Raw genomic sequence first — 20,834 nt, 5'->3', positions numbered from 1 at the left:
AGCTACAGCAGAGCTTTTGGGGTCGGAGCTGAGGTTGCAAAGGATGAGAGCTGAAGAGTGTGGCGGCCAAATCTGCTGTACGAAGGAAATTGACTATTCTGCAGCCAGCATTAAACAAATCTTGGGGCAAGAGAGTGAAAGTAGAGAATAAGAGCTGCTTCAAGAAAAGAAGAGACAAAAGAAAGAAAAAGAGGGTCCAAATTGTCATCCCCACGACCGTCTCTGCTAGCGGCCCCATTAGGAATTGGGATCCTCTGGTGCTAATTGCCCTTCTCGGCTCACGCAAGAACGTTGATGGATCCGTTACCATGTAGCCTTTTTCAACTTGTCATTTCATCTCTTTTGCTTGGATCATGATACGCTGAAACCGATGACGTTGAAACTCCTTTTCTGGTCTTCCCTTATTCTCACCTTTCGCCTTGCCGATGCTTATTTTGCGTGATGACGGGTGGATCTCTGGCTTTTCGTCCCTGGTCTGCTTCGGTATCAAGTGCTGGTGGCGCGGGCAGAGCTGACGAGACCATGTCGCCGCCTTCGGGTACCTGAAATGGCGAGCTCTCTGCTTTGCGGAGTACAGGCGCTGCTGACGGGCATGGAGTGCTACGGCAGCGGTAGCCGGTACGAGGCTCAGCTCGCGGCGAGGAGCTGGTCGCCCGGTACTGCTACTGCGACCGCTAACCAGCAGCAGCCCAGCAGTCCAGCCGCTGCGACCCCTGCAACGCACGTTCCCGCGATTGCCCCTGCATGCTTCGCAGCACTAAGAGCGTGCCCAAGTAACGGTACCAGGAGCAGAGGCCCCAAAAGCAGGACAACGCAAGTACATGGTACCGGTTCGGGGCCCTTAACGTGGTCCTAAACGTGCATGATGCGTGATAAAAAAGCTGGAGCGACAGGCGCCCCTTCCTACCCGGACAATGCGGCGCGATGGCAGATTAATTTTCTTTTCCTTCTCTTTTCTTCTTCCCTGCTCCTTGCAAACTTTTTTTTCCCGTTGGATTCATATCCAAAGTCTTTCCTTTTGGTTGCTTTTTTGCAGCGTCGTTTCTGCCCTCCCAGGCTTCATTCCTTCTTTTTTGCTTCATGGCCAGCTGCACCAACGGCCACATTCATTCCCTATTTTTGGACTTTTGATTTCTTTGTCAAATTGCCCGCCCCTCATTTCAAATCCATCTTTATTAGTACTGGGAAGGGATTGACAGAGACCGAAACGAACACGACGACGATACAGCCACAGAGAAAAAGACTGTGCGCGCGCTTAGTCCACCACCGCCTCGTCAGCGCCCTCCGTTGGATAAGATTGCTTATTCCGTCTTGACGAGCGACGTTGAGCTGCACAGCCCTTCATTCTCTTACACATTGAGAGCTTCGCCGTTACGCGCGAGCTTTAAAGCCAATCGTTTTTTGCTTGGCGGTTTTTCGACCGTCTTCACAATCCTTTTTTGCTCGTCGAGAGAAATCTAGCGTTTTGTGCTACGATAACACAGGCGAACAGTCATTTCAAGGGGTAGAGAATCACGCCTACCCTTGGTGCTGTAAACAATCGATACAGTGTGCGACATCATTCTTTCTTCGCGAGAGCATAGCCTATTGTTTTCATCATCCATCATTCTGCCATCGAATTCGAAATCAAAACCTTTGCTACGACCAACGACCGTATTTTGAGCCGCATTGTGTGTGTTTCTAATTTCGCTTCGAAGCCTTGTCAGTTTGAGCATGACTTAGACAGTCCTTAAGTTGACAACGGACGACATCCACCACGAGCTACAAGATCCACCAACTCAAATACCATTCATCTTATATCCGGAGAGAAGAACGAACAATTATCAGTTTCATACACGATGCCTGCCGTCGATGTTGCCATGGTCCGAAGCCTTCGGGGCGGCCTATGGGAGACTGTGAAAGACAGTATCGCCAGGAGTCTCGCCAACGAAGTCATCCGGAGGGACATTGTCGCGGATGCTGATAACAAGATTTCAGACGTCAAAGCAGCCTTTTCAAGCTGGGATGGGTGCATGGCCCACGTTTACTGCAAGTACGTGTAGCAACCCCCGCGTAATATGGTCATCTCAACAATGGCATTACTAACTCCTACTCCTCTTATAGGTGGCCTGCTATTGCGCTCATGATCATCGCCGGTCTTATCCTTCTAAGTCTTATTATTTGCATTGTTCGATGCACTTGCTTGGGAATGTCATGCTGCTGTAGTTGCTGCTACTGCCTCAAGTGTTGCGGCAACTGCTGCGGATGCTGCGATGCTCCCGGCGGAGCGGCACGCAAACAACTCGATGCGCCATACGTTCCTCAGCAATCTGGAGGATACCGGCAGGAGGCACCCATGGCCGTTAACATGCCATCACACTCCACGGTCCCTGCTTTCTCTACACCAGCTTCTCATGGACCTCCGCAGTATGCCGAGTTCGATGTCTCCAAGCAAAATGCCGATGCCCTCCCTGCTATGCCGAGCTGGGAAACGGCCAACTCCAAGCAGATTGTGCTGGAAGAGGAGGTCGAAATGGACACTTTGCCACCCAAGAAGGAGCCTGTTGCTCCTCAGAACATGAACAGCCCCGGATTCAGAGGACAACAGCAACAACAGCAGAGGCCCATGGGTCGAAATGATCCTTACAACCGACAGCAAAGCAGCTCTCCTGGTTACATGAACTCCTACGGCCAACAGCCCGCTGCTAGCCCATACGGAGCTCACGATCAAGCTTATGGCACACACGATCAAGGATTTTCTGGGCATGACCAGGGCTACAATGCACACAATCAAGGCTTCAACGAGCATGACCAAGGCTTCAACAGACATGACCAGGGCTTCAATGCACATGATCAAGGCTTCAACGGGCATGACCAGGGCTACAACGGACATGATCAAGGCTATGGGGCGCAACAACAGAATTTTGGAGGACATGATCAGGCTTACGGTGCCCACGAGCAGCAGCCTTATGGCGCACACGATCAAGGCTACAATGCACACGATCAAGGCTACAACGGACATGCCCAAGGATTCAATGGACACGACCAAGCCTACGGCATGCATGATCAACACTATAATGGAGCCAACCAGGGTTACGATAACCACGTCGCAGATGGATTCAGCGCCAGTCAACCCTACGATCATGCAGCCCCTACGACCGGTATGCACAGCCCCGGACACCAGTCGCCCATCGCCAACCAGCATGACTATGGCATTCCAAGACAGATGACCCCCGGACCAGTGCGTATGCCAACAGCTCCTCATGAGCTTGATGGACAGACTTCGCCAACCGCGTATGGTACGGACCCACACGTGAGAAAGTCTCCTGGCCCTGGTCTGAACCAGAGACGTTCTCCGGGCCCCAATAACGATATCACCATAACTCCTCAAAACAAGCCCGTCCCTTTCAGGACGTATACCCCTGGACCGCAGAATGCTCTTCACAACGGCCAAGCCTCTCCCATCACCAACAATGGGGGATTCGACTTCAACTCGGGTTACTCTCGTCCCGCACCTCAGGACGAGCCAAACTACGATCGCCGCCCCAGCGAATCCCACGAACATGAGGAGCACGAGGGATACCCAGGCTTTAAGCCTTACAGCCCGTCCCCACAGGGCTGGAGTGGTATCTAAGAGAGCTTCCGCTTGATAATGGGACGCTCATGTTAAATTCGGTTCTATCTACATGACACGTATGTTGGTGTATCATATATATCTTGAGGGCATTTTTGTTGCGTGGCGTTTTTTAAAGGGCAAATCGGCAACCAGTTAGAGGTCCAGTTTTTTTTTGGTTATAGTAAAGCCTCATGTTTCGGTGCTTTATCTTGATTGCTCACATTATGACGATATTTGGTTGGGGTATGATTGCTTGGGCTGTTTTCTTTTTACGATTCTTTGAAGGGCATTGCTTGCCTGGATCCGTTTTTATAACATGTTCACTTATGGAGGTGCGAATGGGTGAGATTGATGGTTTGGGGCTTTTTGTACGTATGACCTAAAGTTATTGGAGATCCCGTAACTATATGATGAAGAAAGTATTTCATATGACATTGTTTTGGCACTTGTGTAATGGACCCCCAGTTCCTCGATGTAAAGGTTTCTTTGACTTGGATGATTATTCGCACTTTGCAGTATCAGAAAATTTCACGTGCAAGATCAAGGTCCAAGCAGGTACTACGAAGCACGTCAAACCACAGAAGAATACTAGTAGCTAGACCCAAAAAAAAAAAACTGAATCCCACAGAGAGAGAAAAAGCCAAAAATAAAGATTACTTTGTTGGACGAACGGGGAATCGAACCCCGGACCTTTCCCAGGCGGTGATGCAGCTCGTAAGTTGCACTATGCTAAGGGAAAATTATACCACTAAACCATCCGCCCAGCTTAAGCTGTGTTGAGGTTCTCGCCGTCCAAACACGTTAGATGAAGGCAAGCAAGGACTTGGGACAAATCGTGAATCAACTAATACTAAAGTGTAAGTGTGAGCTCGAACGTTTGAACGGGAAAAACAAAAGCAAAAGGTGTTGTATTTCTCTTGCAAAAAGAACCGTTCTATCGTTTATAAGCGCTACATGACATGAAAACCCCGACAACGGTTAGAAAGAGAAAAAGAAAACCCAAAAAAATCAGTGTCACAACTCCAAGAGAGGTGAGGAAAATAACGCCAGAAGGTATATTGAGTCCGTGCCAAAAAAAGCTCCCTGTGCCAGACGACTTCGAGTGGTGGTGGTGGTGAGGATGATGGAGGTGATGGTGGTGGTGTTGGTCGTAGCGGTTATGTACAAGCTTGAGTAAAAAAGTATGCTACTACTCCTTTGGATATAATTCAACCGAGACACTGCTGGGCTTGGATGCGGGTTGATTTGAACTGCTGCTAGTAATTGTCGGGGCGTCTCCGTCCACCTCGGGGTCATATTCTCCGCCGAGGTTATTGCGTGACCGCCCGTTGATCTTGACAGGAATCTCATCTTCGCTATCTCGACCGACGCCGCCAGAGTTCGAGCCTCGTCTCTCATAGTCATCATCATCGGCGTCATCGTCTTGCGAAGCGAGAACCTCGTGGTCTGTTGTTTTCCTCTTGATGAAGGAGTCGATGATGTAGTACTGGAGAGCATTCATAATGAGAGGGAAGATCATCATGACAAAGGCGACCTGGAGCTTTTCGTTTCCGTCGGTCCAGCCGAGCGCCCAGTCGCCGACACGGGAGATCCATGGCATCATGATGAAGATGACGAGGACGCAGACCTTCATGCCAAAGAGGCCGGCGAAGTATATAAAGGATTGCTTGAGCCACCACCAGGCGTTGGGAGGGTTGCCATAGTAGCCTGACTGGATAGACTCGTTGGGTTTGCCAAATGGCGTGAAGGACGCTAGGGCGGTGAAGACTCGCAAGAGAACAATGAGGATGGGAATACCAACGGTGGTCTAAGGGATTGGACAATGGTTAGCAGTCGGCAATCGGAGATTTGAAGAAAAGCTTGGGTCAGATGCTCACATCGATCGCCAGATTCAAGAGATAGAACGAGCACGGGTTCGGCGCGTATTCATCGCCCCTCGCCACCAGCCTCTCCACCACGGTCGGCTCGACCTTGATGCTGAAGCGGCCGCTGGTCAACATGGACATGAAGATGTTGGAGATGTGCACCAACACCGACCCAAAGACCTGCTTGGAGACGTCAAAGAACCAGACCTTGACGGGGCGCTGCGGGTGCTCCCTCCACCGCTTGTACACCAGCGACAGCATCGCCAGGCCGCCCAGCGCCGCCTGCACCACCAGGGCGAAAGGGCCGAGCAGCTGGCATTCGCCCGACGAGGAGTCGATGTGGAAGGGGCCCGAGGGCGAGGCTGTCGCGGTGGCCGTGGCCGATGAGACGACGGACGTGGAGAGGGTCGCCATGGCTGTGAGAAGTGCGGGAGTAGGGACGTCGACGCCTATCGCCGCATCACGAGCAAACTGCATGCCGTGGAGATGGTAGGAAAAGAGGAGGAGAAGAGAATGGACGTGGACGGGGGGAGAAGAGGACGTCGGAGAGGAGAGGTGAGACAAAAAGACGAGGTCAGCGGATTCTCGTCGCGCTGAAGTGGCGGTGCGCCTTCGAAACTATAGCCGAAAGGAACGGGGGGGATGATCGTCCAGTGACAGCCTCGAAGCTGATGTCGTGCAGCTCAATTTGAGTCACGAGAGGAAAGTTTTAGTTGCTCTAGAACCAAAACGGGAAACGAATTGCAAAAGCGACAAAAAAACAAAAGACGAGATGAATTAAGAAACAAGAAAATACAAGTACACCACAAATATAAAACAAGACAGAAACAGGGAGAAATTTCATAAGAGGCGCAGACTCAGCCAGCCTGTGGTTACATCACTGATTAAGCAGCGCAGAGAAAGGCGCTTGCTTGGGATCACGGCACTTTGGAGTACCTGAGACTTGGGGCCCTCGCACGGGACAAGGTGCGACAACGGGGCAGGCGCTACGTACCGGGTACATTGGAAGGCTTGGCGCAGGCGGCGGGGGATGCGGATGACGCTTCGATTCGATTTGTCCGCCTGTCAGCTGGCCCCCGGTTTAACCTTTTTTCCGTCTCTAAATTTTGAGATGAGTTCACCAGCCACATCTGTGGCTTGAAGCAATTGAGGCTGGTGCTCTGCTCTGCTCTGTTACTAGTGGTGGGGCAGTCCAATCAACCAACTTTTGGCGGGAAAAAGTTCGAGTATCACCAATTGGTATATCAAACCACCGCATCTTCCCCGGGAAAGTGGCCGCCTCGTCCCAATTCCTCGGTCACCACCCTCCTTTTTCCTTCTTCTCCCACACACAGCCCATCATGTTCCGCACGCGGCTGCTACGGACGCCCAAGCAGGCATTGGGCCTGGGCCTGCGCGCATCGTCCGCCAACACCAGCTTCAACACCAGCTTCAGCGCCGGCTTCAACGCTGCCCGGAGAAGCCTGCATTCGGTGCCGGCGCTGCCTCATGACTACTCCCAGGGTGTGCCCAACCTGATGAGCGCCGGCGGCTTCGCCATTGCGTGGACAGACTACATGAAGCTGATGCTGGACAAGCTCAACGCCATGGTTGCTGGTGAGCATATATTCTCTCTCGATATATACATATTTATATGTCTGCTAACTCTACTCCCAGGCACCGATCTCGAAGACCGCGACATGAAAACCATCCTCCTCATGACCGCCCGCGAACCCAACCAGGCCGCCATCTTCAACTACGCCTCCATGGCCCACAACAACCACTTCTTCTTCCAGGGCATCGCCCCCGCCGGCACGCCCATGCCCGAGGACCTGCGCCGCGAGCTCGAGGCCTCCTTCTCCTCCATCGACACCCTGCGCCGCGAGTTCGTCGCCACCGCCTCCGCCATGTTCGGCCCGGGCTTCCTGTGGCTCGTCAAGGCCGGCCCCGGCGACTACCGCCTGCTGCCCACCTATCTCGCCGGTTCGCCTTACCCGGGTGCCCACTGGAGGGTGCAGTCCACGGACATGAACACCGTTGGCAACGAGGGATCCGCGAGGCAGTACTACACCAGCCAGGCGCTGGGTGCCAGGAGGAGGGTTGGCGATTTGCCCCCTGGAGGTATTGAGCTGGAGCCGCTGCTGTGTCTTAATACGTGGGAGCATGCTTGGCTGCTGGATTGGGGCGTGGGAGCTGGTGGAAATGGTGGCAAGGCTGCGTTTGTCGAGTCTTGGTGGAATTTGATTGATTGGGAAAAGGTGCACCAGAGATCTGGCGTGGCGCGCCCCGAGTTCATGTCAGAAACATCTCCATGAAGAGAGAGAGAGAGAGAGACGTGATGGGGTGGTTGATGTCAGGAGAGGACGAAAAAAAAGAAATCAAAGAGGTCGGAGAAGCAAGAGAAAGGGAGCGAAATCTAACGTATATATGTGTCATTACTGAAAACAAAAAGAGATATATGGTCGGCAGGCCCTGCCCTCAGTATACGATATTGGGAAGCATATCGTATGAAAGATGCGGGCTGGAATAGATGTAAGATAGTGTAAAAGTACTACATATATATATTTACTATGCTCTATCTACAAAAATATATAACAGTACAAAGTAAGAGATTTGCCCTACATGATGAGGTGAGTATTTTGCGATTGAGTTGATGCCGGTCAATAGAGTTTCTCTGAGCAAGTATGGAAGGGCTCATACCCTAGATCTTTTGAAAACAAAATTCTTGCCCATCAATTGTCCAAGAGATATATTCAATGTATAACGTTTGATAATCTCACTGTCATTACTATATCCTTTTTTTTCTTCACAGACCTCTTACCAAAACAATGTCATAGCCAGACAAACATCTCAAGTCTTCAAGAATTTCATCAGCGCAAAGCTTCAAATGCCGCATTAAAGAGCCAACCTATGCCATTTACAGTCACAAATAACACAATATTCACAATTTACATCAAACGTGCACTACAGCTTTCATGCTAATTTTTCTCTTTTTATTTTCATCAATTTATGTAACCCAGCTACCACTAGCTAAATAAAGAAAAAAAAAAAAAAAAAAATCTCCAAACCAACAGCATGAAATAATTTTTTGTTTCCAAAGTCATCATAATCCCTTGAAGGAAGGTTTCTAACATATAAAACTAGGTATCATCAATCTTAAAACCCTCAAATAGAAACAAAAATGGATATCAAATCCTTCGCTGCGAATCCACGCGCATATACACACACCAGATTTTTTGTCTTATGCAAGAAGAGAAGAAGAGGTTTTGGGAGAAGAGAAGCCAAAGATGAAAAGGAGAAAAAAAACTGGGGTGCATGAACGTAGGCAACTTTAGTGCTTGGCTACACGCAAGAGAAGAATACAAATCAAAGAGATTGAGAAGGGAGAGATTTGATAAAGCGAACAAATAGAAGAAACAGGTCATAATCATTCAATCGTTAAAGACAAAAGAGAGTCATCAAAAAAAGGATCGAAGCTTGATTCAAGTAGCTTAAATCATGTTACCGTTGACACTGATCTCAAAGCCATCTCCCTTCTGCTTCAGTGCTTTGGCCAACATGAGCTCTCGCATCCAGTCGATACGCTCATCACGGCCTTTGACGGCGAAGTGGTGAGTCTTGCCGGTACCGTTGACACCCTCGGCCGAGGCATTGGGCTGGAGAGAGCTCTCACGCTTACGAAGGCGTGCTCCGTTTTTATCTTGAGGGATGAGCTGGAAGCTGAAAGCGCCGACAGGGTCGCTCTTTTCACGGTTGTGTGAAATGGAGACAGCCTTGAACGCAGCAGAGAGCTTTGATGTAGATGCGAGGCTGGAGCAGGCAATTGCGTAGTCATCAATATCGACATACTCAAGTGTACGGTCCATCTGTTGGGCATCCTTGTGCATGTTAAGGCGGGTCCCCTTCAAGGTAAAGTAACCGTCTTGCCATTCATGACGGAGCATGCGCATCTTGCGCTTCTTCATGGGGCCTTGAAAGCTGACGCCGTTGGTAGACATGGCAGCAGGTGCTTCCTGGGAATCACCGGGGCGTAGTGAAGGCATGGGAGGGATAGCAGTCTCATATGTAGTACGGTCAACAGGAGACCAGGGATAGTGGAAGCGAGGAGGAGCTTGAGAGGGTTGCTGCTGCTGCTGCTGCTGCTGCTGCTGCTGAAAGTGTTGAGAGGGAACTGGGGTTCTAGGAGAGGCCGTCTTCGGCGAAGTGTTCCTGTGGTAGTTGCGGGTAGCCCTGTTCTCGTCCAAAGCTGGAAGGACAGGGAACGATGGGCGACGTGCAGAGGCTCGCGACTGGGATCGAGTGTGGCCCAGTGCAGTGGGAGCAGCTCGGTAGTTCATGTCGGGAGGCACCGACTGAGAGGTATCACGAGCTACAGGTCCAATGGGCACGGCAGTGACTGGAACATCCATCTCAGAGAATGGAGTCCCGAATCGGTACGGGTTCTTAGCAGTTTCCAAGTCAGGTGACATGGGATCTACCTTGTCCATCTGGTATGGCACAAACTCTTGTTGCAAGGGAGAAGAGCGGCGGGATTCCTGCTGGTGCTGCTGGTGCTGTGTTGGCTGTGACACAGAGGCTCGAGGAGCCGCTTGTCGTGCAGCCTGAGGCCCTGCTGGGATAGATAGCTTCGGCAGACGTCGCAAGCCTTGATGAGGCTGTGCAGGCGGCGTAACTTCAAATGGGGGAGTCATTGGCACTTCAGCGCCAAATTCATTGGTCTGCTGAAAGGTGAGGAATTGTCGGACGTTGTCCTGAGGATCGCGAGCCTGTACACCCCGAAGAGTTGCTTCCTGGAGATATTGAAGAGGCGGCAGGCCACCAGGGCCGAGGATGTCGGAAGATGCCACCACAGAGGGAACCGAATCAGAAAATGGCCGCATCGTCTCATTGGGATCCAAGGCCCTGGCCGTGTCAGGATTTCCTGCGTCGCCATAAATGACAACCGCGCCGCTGGCTGTATTGATGTCGATGTGGGGATTCAATCTCTGGAACTCCTCAATGATTTTTTGCTGCTTCTTCCACTTCGAGCACTTCTCACCCTTGGAACAGTTGTGAGGCTTTGGAATGACTTGTTCGATGCCGATGATGGACACAGACTCCATTGGCGTAATGGGGTCATTGACGCCGCGGCGTTGTCTGCGCTTGCTCTCGTGGCGCCGCACGGAACCACAGTTATCCTTCTTCACTGCCTTCCTAGCTTCGCGGCTCGGCTTATCTTCAATTGGAGTCGAGGCTCGGGGCGAGGCAGGCCTGCTATCCATCAATGCCTGAATCTGATGCCATACCCTTGTTCGGATTCCGAAAGAAGAGATATCCAGCTCTTTTAGATCTTCAAACTTCAGCGTCATCAAGATAGCTCCGGTAATGTCATTCTCAATGAATCGGTCCGAGACCGCCAGCTCCAAACCGGCATCGAGCATCGACTGTGCCACCATCTCGGGAGTCCATGATGCCAGCTCTGATGTGTCGAGGTCTTCATCAGTGTACTGGAAGGGGGTGTTGCGGCGAGATAGTTGATGAGCTACAACTTGTCGAGGCACTTGCGGAGTCATGGGCGACAATGTTAGGATTACATCTTCGTCTGGTGGGTACTTCATGTACTGATCCGCAGGGAATCGAAAGAGGTGCGGCCCGCGAGGCCCTTCTACTTGCTTTGGGGAATATTCCAGATAGACCTGCGGGCCTCTGCTTGAACGGGGGGTGGGGGCCTCGTCGTACGAAGAAAGGGTTGTGAAACTCGGCTGCCCAGACTGCACGAACCCGACGTTAGCATCGAGCTTCTGATTTTAAAAGAAAGGGATTGAAAATAGAGAAGAAAAAAAAAGATGGTCCACTTACTGATTGCAAGCTCACCCGCGGTGAGTTATCTTCCGCCTCACTAATCACTTCATCCTCTTCTCCATCCCAATCCGTATCCACGAATTCTGTAGCCACAGACGTCGGTCTAAACTGCTGGGGCTCTTGCTTGAGGTTAAAAAAGGTGTCCCGAGGAGCAGGCCTCTGGCGCATTTCCTGGTATGTGCGGCTCTCGCCGGCTTGAAAGGATGTGTAATTCTAGGTGATATCAAGTAAGTGACGGGGCCGAATGACAAAACGTGTCAAGAGCAAATTAGAACAACAATTGCTACCATACCATTTTTTTTTCTCAGCACTCGATGCTGTCTTGTCTCTATATGAACTGTCCGCCCAGACGGGTTGTTTAATACATAGAAGCAGCGAGGGTAAGGTTGGAGATGGCCCTGCAAAAGGTAAGGTAGCAGAGCAGAGTTGCTTCTTGCAATGTAGCCGTCGCCGGCAATCTTTCTAGAGAGATCGAAGCAACTCTATAACGTGACAATAGGTATAATCAAAGACGCAAGAAAAAGAAAACGACCAAGCAGGGGAATTAGAATCTCGATACGGAGTAGATGTCACGTAAACGAGATAGAGGTCGCAAAGGGGCAAGAGAACTCTGCATCTCGGTGGGCGGCTAACGGTTGATAAGTATTCCTCATGAGAGCGGCCGAAGGTCGCACTTCAGGGACCGGCCGTGAGGTCCTGCGGGCGAAACCTCGCATACGACTGCACGTTTGAGCCAGGGACCACCACCCGGTAGTCAGCACCAGAGCTAGTCTGTAATGCGATGTGATGAGCACACCGATCCGGCTCGCAAAAGGACGTTGCGGGGGGACAAGAATAGCAGTCCCACAGCACTCTATAATACCGCCTAACAGAGGCAGGGCGCTGCTCGCATATTTCAAAGCACAGGCCGGTACGAGAACAGGGTGACACCGCTGGCCGCAGTGCTAGAGTCGACCGTGTTGGCTCCTATTGGCGCCTGAGGCTGGCGCTTTCTGCCATGATCTCGGCGCGAAGACGACGAGAACAATTGGACAGACGGCCAAACACTCGCAGATGGTGTCGTTTCTTCCAGCCAGTCAACGGCCGTGGCCACCCATGGATACTGCCGCACAAGCTCCATATGTGGAGCCTCGCAGGGTTCTGGGCCATGCGATTTGCTGGAGACGAGCAACCTTGGGCGCCGGTACTCGTCCAAATATAGCCGGCGCTTAGGCGCCGTGATCTCTTTGCAAGCAGACCAGATAGGCCTAGGACGCGGACAAAAGGTTGAGAGACAGCCCCTGGTCGACAATGGCGGGCCACTTATGCACAAGCAAGGATTCTCAATGTAGCCCATGTACCTTTGTATGCACGGGAGGATGGGTAGAGCTTCCAGTGCTGCGAGACGGTAGGCGATAGAAGAGTGAGGTATCATATCATATCTGTCTTGCTCCTGTCATCGTCCAGAATCCATGTATCCCCGCTCGGTCTCGCAGGCACGGTGAATTGCAGAAGCAAGCACTTGCTTAAAGTGTAGGCATCCCGGGCTCTGGTAGACCTGTCAAGCTTCGGTGGCCCAATGCATCCAGGTAGCATTGGCGTCCTGAGATTTCAAGATACGGCATAATCACCGGCCAACCCCGGGGAGTCGCCTCCGTCAGCATCGCGAGGTCCTCAACAAACAACACGGCAGACAAGGACTAGGAGCCCCAAGACCTCACAAAAGATCATTCGAGAGAAGATAGGCGGTGGAAGATCTGACGCCGTCATTGTGGCCTCGTGACTCAACGAGTCTTTCCCTCGCAGACCAGGCGAAAAAAGCTCCATCCCGGACCCGTCTTGGAACCCAACGTTTTTTTTTTCTCTCTCTTTCCCATGCTCCGTATTGAAAAAGGAACTGATACATGCAGCAAGTCGGTGAGGCCGAAAAGCATTCTAGCGCAAATAGCCCCGGCCAGTGGCTTGAGACTGTCTCGGCTGCTAAATGGATAAACGGTCACGCTGGAAAGACGACAATCCTTTGCATGTTCCTGTGCCTCTACAGAGTTTTCTTGTGTAGCCTTGTTCTCCCTGTGCTTGTAAGTGCGAACGGTACGCACATGCGTGTTGGTTCTGTCGGTTCTGTCAGTGTGATAAGACCCCACCAAACTGGCCATAGGTTTCTCTAGCGGCTACTACCGTGGCTTGTCTTTTGACGCCGTGCCGTACGGTTGCCTCTTTGGGTAATCGGTTGGTTGGCAAAAGGTTGATGAATGTCTAGCTACGATCATCACATCAATCACATTGTCCGCGCTGTGATGAACTCGGGCGAGCTAGTGGAACGGTCCGGTTCGCGATTCAAGTTCTTCTCTGATTTTGCGGAGTTGGCTGGAAAAAAAAAAAAAAAAAAAAAACGCCAGACGTCGTCACACTGATTAGATGTGATATCCATCAGGAACCCAATTTTGAGACAAGGGCCAGATGTAAGCATATGCAGGTAGATGGGCGCGTCGAGGCCTTGCTTGCCTTGTTCGGTCTGCTTCGGTCTGCACGGACTGCAGATCTCAGTTATGTGCTTGTCTTTGCCTGCTCGACCCTTGCAGCGGTGACTTCATTGCGAGACATTGGCAAGTCTCGGCTGCCGGCTTCGCAATGCTAGCACAATGACGACTGCGCGAGGCACAAGTTAGCCATGTGGCCTGCGAACAAAACGTCTCTCGGCCGCACGGCGGTCAATCATGATGAGCCCAACCATGCCCATAGCGTGCACAGTACAGCACTTGTAGATTCCATGTGCGGTGCCGCTCTCGCGCATCATGAGCATCTGGAGCTTGCGCAACCTTGATCACGTCCGCCGCAGCTAGCTCAAAACGAGCTGCTCGTAACTACACTTTTGTGGTGATGGTGAGTAGTCGTAGAGCTAGGCAAATGCTAGTGCTAGTGGTAGCAGTAGTCGACTACCTTTACCAGCATCTCCTCCACGGCCCTGCAAGCCACCGTGCTCTGTGGTAGGGTATCACGACAACGTCCGCCGGTGTCGTCCAGGGAAGCTCGATACGCTAGCGACCTGCACAGGTCAAGCAGAGAGATGGGAGATGAGAGATGCGACGTGACACCCAGGACCAGGGAGCCGATCTTTCTTTCGGAATCAAGTCAGCTTTTGCAGCCGTTACCCCACATCGTATCCAGCAGAAGACAGAGGACGAGGGCCGGAAAGCTCCAATTGGCGACGGCCAAGGTGATTGATGAGGGAAAAACGAGGGCCAAAGAGCATGGCCAAGGCCAGAGTCGGCCTGAAGAGGGGGGGGGTGGCCATCATGCGATGTGGCCCGGGCCAGCCACCACGAGCAGCTCTGCCAGGGCCCCTGTGCATACTGTATCGCTACTGTGCATGCGACTATCAGGCCGGCAGAGGCATTTCGTGCGACTAGTGCTGCGAGTGCAGATGAAGAGCAAGGGATGGGGGTCGGGGATGGCACGATAATGGCTCCTCGCTGAGAGCAAAGCTGCGTAGCGCACATGTATGTCTTACCTTATGCCCGATTGATGGCTGGAGAGGACGGGGGTCGGGGATAGAACGGGGCCAGGCGGCACGCGTAGCATCAGGCAACGAGGAAAAGAACAAAGTACAGTACGGTACAGTACGGTACAGTACAGACGAGATGGATGATTTCGAGTCGAGGGAAATTGAACTGAATGGTGTTTGTGGCAGCAGCCAATCCAGAGGGCCGAAGGGCGGCGACGATAGAGACTCCACGTGCTGTCGAGGTCACGCAGCACTTGAGACCAATTGGGCACGGCTCAAATTTACCTCCGAGACCCAATCAGCGAGCGACACCGGCCTCAGCGCCGCCCATTGGCCAGATTTCCATCAATCGCATCGTTTGGCCGTCCTGGAGTCATTTCAAGACTGCAAGCGAGCAACGGACGTGCCCTGCAACGTGCCTGTACAGCCCACCTTGATTTGCACGATTTTAGCTGATGCTGCTATGGCTTTGGATGCTATGCTCGTTCGATTATACGAAGCGCAAACAATCAAGTTGCGGCTCGCAGCCATTCTGGCCAGATGTCGCCGAAACTCCAGAGCTAGCAGCCAACAAAGTAAAACAAGACGCATGCTAGTGCTTTCGCTCCCGTCTCCAGCCCCCCCCCAGTCTCCGCCAATGCCTTGCATCTAGAAACCACAGGCAACGGAACGGCGCCGGCAAGACAGCGACTAGCATGTACACGGACCAGGAAGCTATCATGGCTTGAGCATGGTCGCTGCTCACCGACAAGTCTATCGTGCAACGGAGCTCTTTTGTCTCTGCCCAGGCGGGGGAGGCCAGGGAGAGCGATAGTACAGTCCTGGCTTCCATTACGCAAAAGAAAACGAAAAATTTTTGCAAGCCCCCCCCCTGGCCGGTGTGGCGTGCGGCGTGCCGGGAAGAGAGAGAAAAAAAAAAAACAAGAAACCATGTCGAATCCTCTCTCTCTTCTCCCGTGGTGTCTTACACAGTTGCGACGTTAAAAAGCCAAGAAAGCCATACGGGCGCGGAGAATGTTGGCCCGGTTCTACTTCAATCAACGGGCTTCACTAACGGCGCTAGGTCGCCCGCTAGAGGACGGATGGACCGTCGTAAGTTCATAACGGAGGACGAAGATCGAATGGGAGTGAGTACACGGACGGAGGCACGGAGCAGGAGCAAGAGGAGAGAAGCTCGTTGACATGCCGCGGCCCAGCTGCAGGACGCTCGCAGGGCTGCTGCAAAGCAGGTGAACAAGCACAAAATCCTTCGGCTTACCCCATGCGAGTAGGTGCTGTGGGCAATGAGCCTATCCGATCCGGCCGAATAGTGTGATAGCTCGAGCTGCAGAGCCCACACCCCAAGGGTCCCAGGCCAATTTTGATAGCACCCTGATGATCACCAGCTAGGAAATAGCACCCGCTCGTCACAGTGCGGCAGGACGTACATAAGTGCACAAGGAATCAGTCCCTAGTCTGGGCTCTTCTTGGCTTGGCTGTGAGGGGGGGAAGAAGCTCCTCGTGCTACGACCACCAGCCACTAGCTACTAAACACCAAACAGGAATCAGGGAAAGACGAGCAGCAGCAGCCACTGGCTGGCATTGTTCCTCAATTTCCATTCACCCCGTCAATAGTTGGCTTCAAACACCAGAGCATCAAACGGCCCGGCCAATGACCTGCGTGAACCCCCCCATTCTCAAAGGCTCACATGGCCGTGAATTGATGCGCCCCAATATTCGATGCGTGGTGAATGGTGCGCAACTCGCCCAGAGTTCCACAGCATAGACGAGCCTAGTCGAACTGGTGTGTGTTGTGACTCGAGCCAATGCGATCGGCCTGTTATCACGACCGACTCCCGAGTACTTTCAGAGGTACTTGAGAAGCAGGAGCAGTAGATACGGAGGAGTGATTCTCTAGCTGTATGGGGGCATTCTGGATCAAGAGAATGATGGATCACGGCTCTCAGCTTGCAACGCTAAAATCTACCCTTTCAAGCCGGCAAGCATACAGTAAACTCCATAATTCAAGCACCAAAGCACGGAGCACACGCAGAGACAAATTTTCAAGGCCTTCGGAAGCACACTACCCGAGAGATCCACCGCAACGCTCACTAAGATAGCGGTATCTAGCATTGTAGTAATAAGGCGTCGTGAATGTTTGTACTCCGTGGGCATATACTGTGTCTGCATCTGGGGATGTGGCCTGGCATGCCTCGGGAAGAGATTGTTCTCATGTTTTACGTGTAGTAATTCCACTCACGTATCTCGGCTTTGTTCCTGGGGCGCCGTCGTTTTACCCCCCTTCTTTGGTTGTGAAATAATACAAGTCACCCAGCAATCTTAAAAAGACAGGGCGATGCTATTGGAACTGGACGGATACTACTCTAAAAGTCGTATTGTGGATTTGATCAATCGACTTTTTCGGATAAATGCCCAGTTCTTTTCCCGGACGTGCGAGAACCTGCCCTACTACCTACAGTACCTATAGCAACATATCGATCCGCATTGCTCCTCAAGCAGTACCTTCACAACGACTGACTCGAAGCTGCCATGCACTAGCACGGCCTTTTGAGTCGGCGCTGAGCACTAAGCCGTTAGTCGAGGCGTGCGTATCTGCATCAAGGTAGATACTGGTTGCCATTTACGTGAAATGGTTACTTTATCAGTAGCGGGAGACGGAGAAACGCCACATTACCTTGAATGTCGAGATCGCGCAAGTGTCTGCTCCTCGTCTTTGTAATAAGCTAAAATGATAGTGCCGAGGCTAGCCTTTAACTGCTAAAGCGGATAGAGGAGAACGGCGTTTGTAGAAACGGCAGCCGCAATGTCCACATCGGTGCAAAATGTCCGTATTAAATTCGAGAGGCATTTCGTTGGCGTCGGACTTCAGAGTCATGCATCTTGCTGCTGTTATCAATAGCCGATCGAAGAGTGAGGGGTTATCGTCGGTGGCCCGGAATAGAGCTAGATTGCGCAAGGACGGTATATCGATCCTAGCCTCCGGTCCAAGAAGAGGAGAAGGAGTCATTGTGCTAAGATACCTACAGTAGTAGTGTTGACGATAGATCAGGAAGCGGGTGCCGTGTCATACCCTGTAGCATGTCTTGAAAATCACTTCAGTTTTGCAACTTAAAAGTCCAAGTCGTGAGCTCCAAGAATTCTTATAGTTTGTGTAATGCTGCTGCTACTATTACTATTGCTGAGTGGTACTAGTAGTAGTCGTTGGTTATACCGCAACTAGTGGTGTTAGTCGAGGACTGGAACTTACCAGTGATGCACGACATGCCGCATGAGGCCAACCAACAGCTGTTGGGAGACGCGGGGCTTCCACGAGAGCCGAAGTATTACGTACAGTAGAGACGTCCAAGATGAACACAAGTAAAGACTTGGAAAGGCGTGGTACACCAGCGAGCCCGTCAGCCTTTATACTCCCGCGATAGACGAGCTGAAGAAGCGAGACGACGATGTGACGAGAATAAGCGATTCTGCATCATGAGAAACCTGCGGCCTTTGGAATATCAGAGTGTGATGAACAGCACACCTACCTTGGCCTGGGCGCTTAACGGCTCGCGACAGCCGAGATCAGACGCAGATGCACAAGCGCAAGCCTTTGACTACTGTACAGTAGGTAATCTGATGTGGCATCTGATAAAAGTCCGCAGCGGAAGGATTTTGGCCAGAATCACTGGACCAAAGCCGCAAGAGACGCAGGATTGTGGGCTAAATTAAAAATAGCATCCAGCTCTTGGGTCTCTCGCAACGCGGCCATCTGCCTACAGGCTACACGTGCTGGGCGATAGCACCGCGATAGCGCCAATAGTGTGATTTGCCGCGTCATGACAAACAGCTTGTATAAGCGCCCGGCAGGCCATGAAGCGATCCGTGGCCAAAATTAGCCCTGGGAAGAGAAAAAAAAAAGGCCGAAGTGAGGGGTTAATTGATTTTCTTTTGAAGGAGCAGGGGATGTCTTGCCCGCCTGCCTACTTTGGCGATGAGTGCTGTTACTTGTCATTTTCTCGAATGCTACCAGAGCCGTTTTTGTCTCATTTCGAGTGTTCTGGATGGAGGAGGTCCAGATCACCCATCTCGCAGTCAAGACCACCCTCTCAGTGATTTAGTAACATGCACACTTCTCTAGTATCTAGATTACCTTTCTTTGGATGTAGAACAAACACGTTTCTATAACGAATGCACATTTATTGCCTTGGGCCACCGTAAATCTCGTCTCGTCTCTCCGGCGAGGTGGAGCGGCAGCGAATTCAGCCGGTATAGGCAAATGCGACCACTCATTTCCATCAGCTAGAAACTGCAAGAGCAGAGCAACTTGGACTTGCTCCAATGCTACCTCGCATGAGGAGGCCGCTCCACTCTTGCCGTCTTTATTCACTCACCCAGGTTGCCAGGCAGCCACAAAAGGCCAGCGTCGACAAAAAGGCTAGAGAAGGAAGTCGTTTCTGCGCTGCGCTCCTCGAGATCGGTCGAAACGTGCGGACTTGGGTCCCGCAGCGGAGCGTTGCAGGCGTGGCCAGCGCCCGCGATTGGCTGCGCTGATTCCATCCGAGCCCTGCTAGTTGGCCATGCCGTTTAGCAGAAATGAGCCAATCTCGATCCCCAGGTGGTCTGCTGGCAGGGATGGCTCCCTGCGTAGTGCAGGCGCTACAGTCGGTTGGTCCCGCGGCCCCTGCCGCTTCATGCACCAGCCAGCACTTCGTCACAGCGACCTGGCGAATCAACGTGGCCGCAGGGGATTCTGCACGCGGCGCCCAGGCCACTAGCTCGCAACTCTGCCGCCACAAAGCAGGCCTCACCTTGTCAAATGCTCGACCCGCAAGTTGCTGTGGGTGCCTGCTTGGACCGGCAGCTCGCGGGCATCATCGTACAGAGCAGGTACCACGACTACGAGGATCATCAGTCGCTGAGTGGTACAGAGTACTTGTACCTGACGCCGTGTGGCTACACTGGGCCGTGTACTCGTACTTGTGGTACAGACCACCGCCTGTACTCATTGCTCGGCAGCTGCGGGGGAACAGCAGGTCGACCGGCTGCCCACAGGGAACTGCTGCATCCCCGCTCCTCTATGCGCATTCTTGCCCTTCAGCAAGCATCAGCGTCTCTCTCTGCTGCTGAGACCCGCTGCGCTCTGGGCTGGGCGATTTGTCTGGCGGACCAACATGTCTGTACTTGTACTTGTCGATGCAGAGTGAGGTCACCTTACTCGCGTGTACCCGGCCTTCTCCTCATCCCACTCGGCTACTGACCGTCCAGTCCTGTACCTGCTTAGTGCGAGCGTTGCTTGTACGCTGCCCTAGTAGGTCGCAGTCGGTACTATTATGTTGTTCGGCATGCAGGTATTGCCGCACCAACAATCCTGCTGTTAGTAGCTGCAATAATGCCGGGTGACTGCACCTTGCCCTAGTCACGTAAAGACCAAAGTCGTACCACACCTTCAATTCCTTTGAGTGCGAATGCTAATCTTTGGACGTCTATTTTTGCAGATTCGCAACCTTGTCGGATCCATGGCTTATCACGGTTTATGTGCGCAGACATACACTGCTGTCAACAGATCATGGCCGCAGAGACTTTGATCTTCCCTGGCCATGAAGAGGATATCCTCAGTGCTCGCATGGGGGCTTTGATCTGCGGCCTGCTTTATCCAAATGCTATACTGATATCTACTTCTACTTGTGTAAACACGCACCTACTTGTACTTTGCATGGTGCGATAGTATCGCTTTTGCTTTCAGGTCCCCGATGCAGGCTAGGTCCCCCAATAGAGGATGGAGAGCGAAGCAAGCATGACAGCTTCACCCTGGCCCAAAAGCTTTTTCTAGCTGCATCCACTCGTACTGCCATGTACGATGTAGCACCTCGTTCCTGTTCAGTAAATCCTGGCATTGTGAGCCACAGCCGCATTTCTGACGGCGTTTCTTGGTGCAGACCACGGTTGTCCTGCATTTACAAGTGTACAAGTGCGACCTTTGTATGGTGCACATTCACGCACAATGGAGTGCGCAGGAGCACGTACGGCCACCCGCCGGAGACGATATACCGGCTACAGGGACTCGGTGTTGGCCCTCTCTGCAGCACGCTTT

The 20,834-nt window shown here is 52.2% G+C and overlaps 4 protein-coding genes across 4 annotated transcripts; 2 read left to right on the top strand and 2 right to left on the bottom strand.

The window, feature by feature from the left end:
- Positions 1-911: 911 nt before the first annotated feature.
- TrAtP1_004315 (uncharacterized protein) lies at positions 912-4,026 on the top strand. Its single transcript, XM_014083425.2, has 2 exons — positions 912-2,032; positions 2,104-4,026. Exons 1-2 carry the CDS (start codon positions 1,839-1,841, stop codon positions 3,611-3,613), a joined length of 1,704 nt encoding a protein of 567 aa, XP_013938900.1. The 5' UTR covers positions 912-1,838; the 3' UTR covers positions 3,614-4,026.
- A 229-nt stretch (positions 4,027-4,255) lies between these two features.
- On the bottom strand, positions 4,256-6,269 carry TrAtP1_004313 (uncharacterized protein). Its single transcript, XM_014083878.2, has 2 exons — positions 5,473-6,269; positions 4,256-5,402 (listed from the first exon to the last, which is right to left on the bottom strand). Exons 1-2 carry the CDS (start codon positions 5,935-5,937, stop codon positions 4,785-4,787), a joined length of 1,083 nt encoding a protein of 360 aa, XP_013939353.2. The 5' UTR covers positions 5,938-6,269; the 3' UTR covers positions 4,256-4,784.
- Positions 6,270-6,690: 421 nt separating this feature from the next.
- Positions 6,691-8,035, top strand: TrAtP1_004312 (mitochondrial 37S ribosomal protein mS42). The gene is made up of 2 exons (XM_014083877.2): positions 6,691-7,056; positions 7,117-8,035. Exons 1-2 carry the CDS (start codon positions 6,801-6,803, stop codon positions 7,752-7,754), a joined length of 894 nt encoding a protein of 297 aa, XP_013939352.1. The 5' UTR covers positions 6,691-6,800; the 3' UTR covers positions 7,755-8,035.
- Positions 8,036-8,930: 895 nt separating this feature from the next.
- TrAtP1_004311 (uncharacterized protein) lies at positions 8,931-14,690 on the bottom strand (the record flags this gene model as incomplete). The annotated part of the gene is made up of 3 exons (XM_066112252.1): positions 11,573-14,690; positions 11,278-11,493; positions 8,931-11,189 (listed from the first exon to the last, which is right to left on the bottom strand). Exons 1-3 carry the CDS (start codon positions 11,573-11,575, stop codon positions 8,931-8,933), a joined length of 2,478 nt encoding a protein of 825 aa, XP_065968335.1. The 5' UTR covers positions 11,576-14,690.
- Positions 14,691-20,834: the final 6,144 nt, after the last annotated feature.

The sequence above is a fragment of the Trichoderma atroviride genome, chromosome 2 (assembly GCF_020647795.1).
Source record: "Trichoderma atroviride chromosome 2, complete sequence".
In the NCBI taxonomy this organism is placed as follows: domain Eukaryota; kingdom Fungi; phylum Ascomycota; class Sordariomycetes; order Hypocreales; family Hypocreaceae; genus Trichoderma; species Trichoderma atroviride.
The sequence above is the reverse complement of the archived record's forward strand: the minus strand, read 5'-3'. Positions and strand labels throughout refer to the sequence as shown.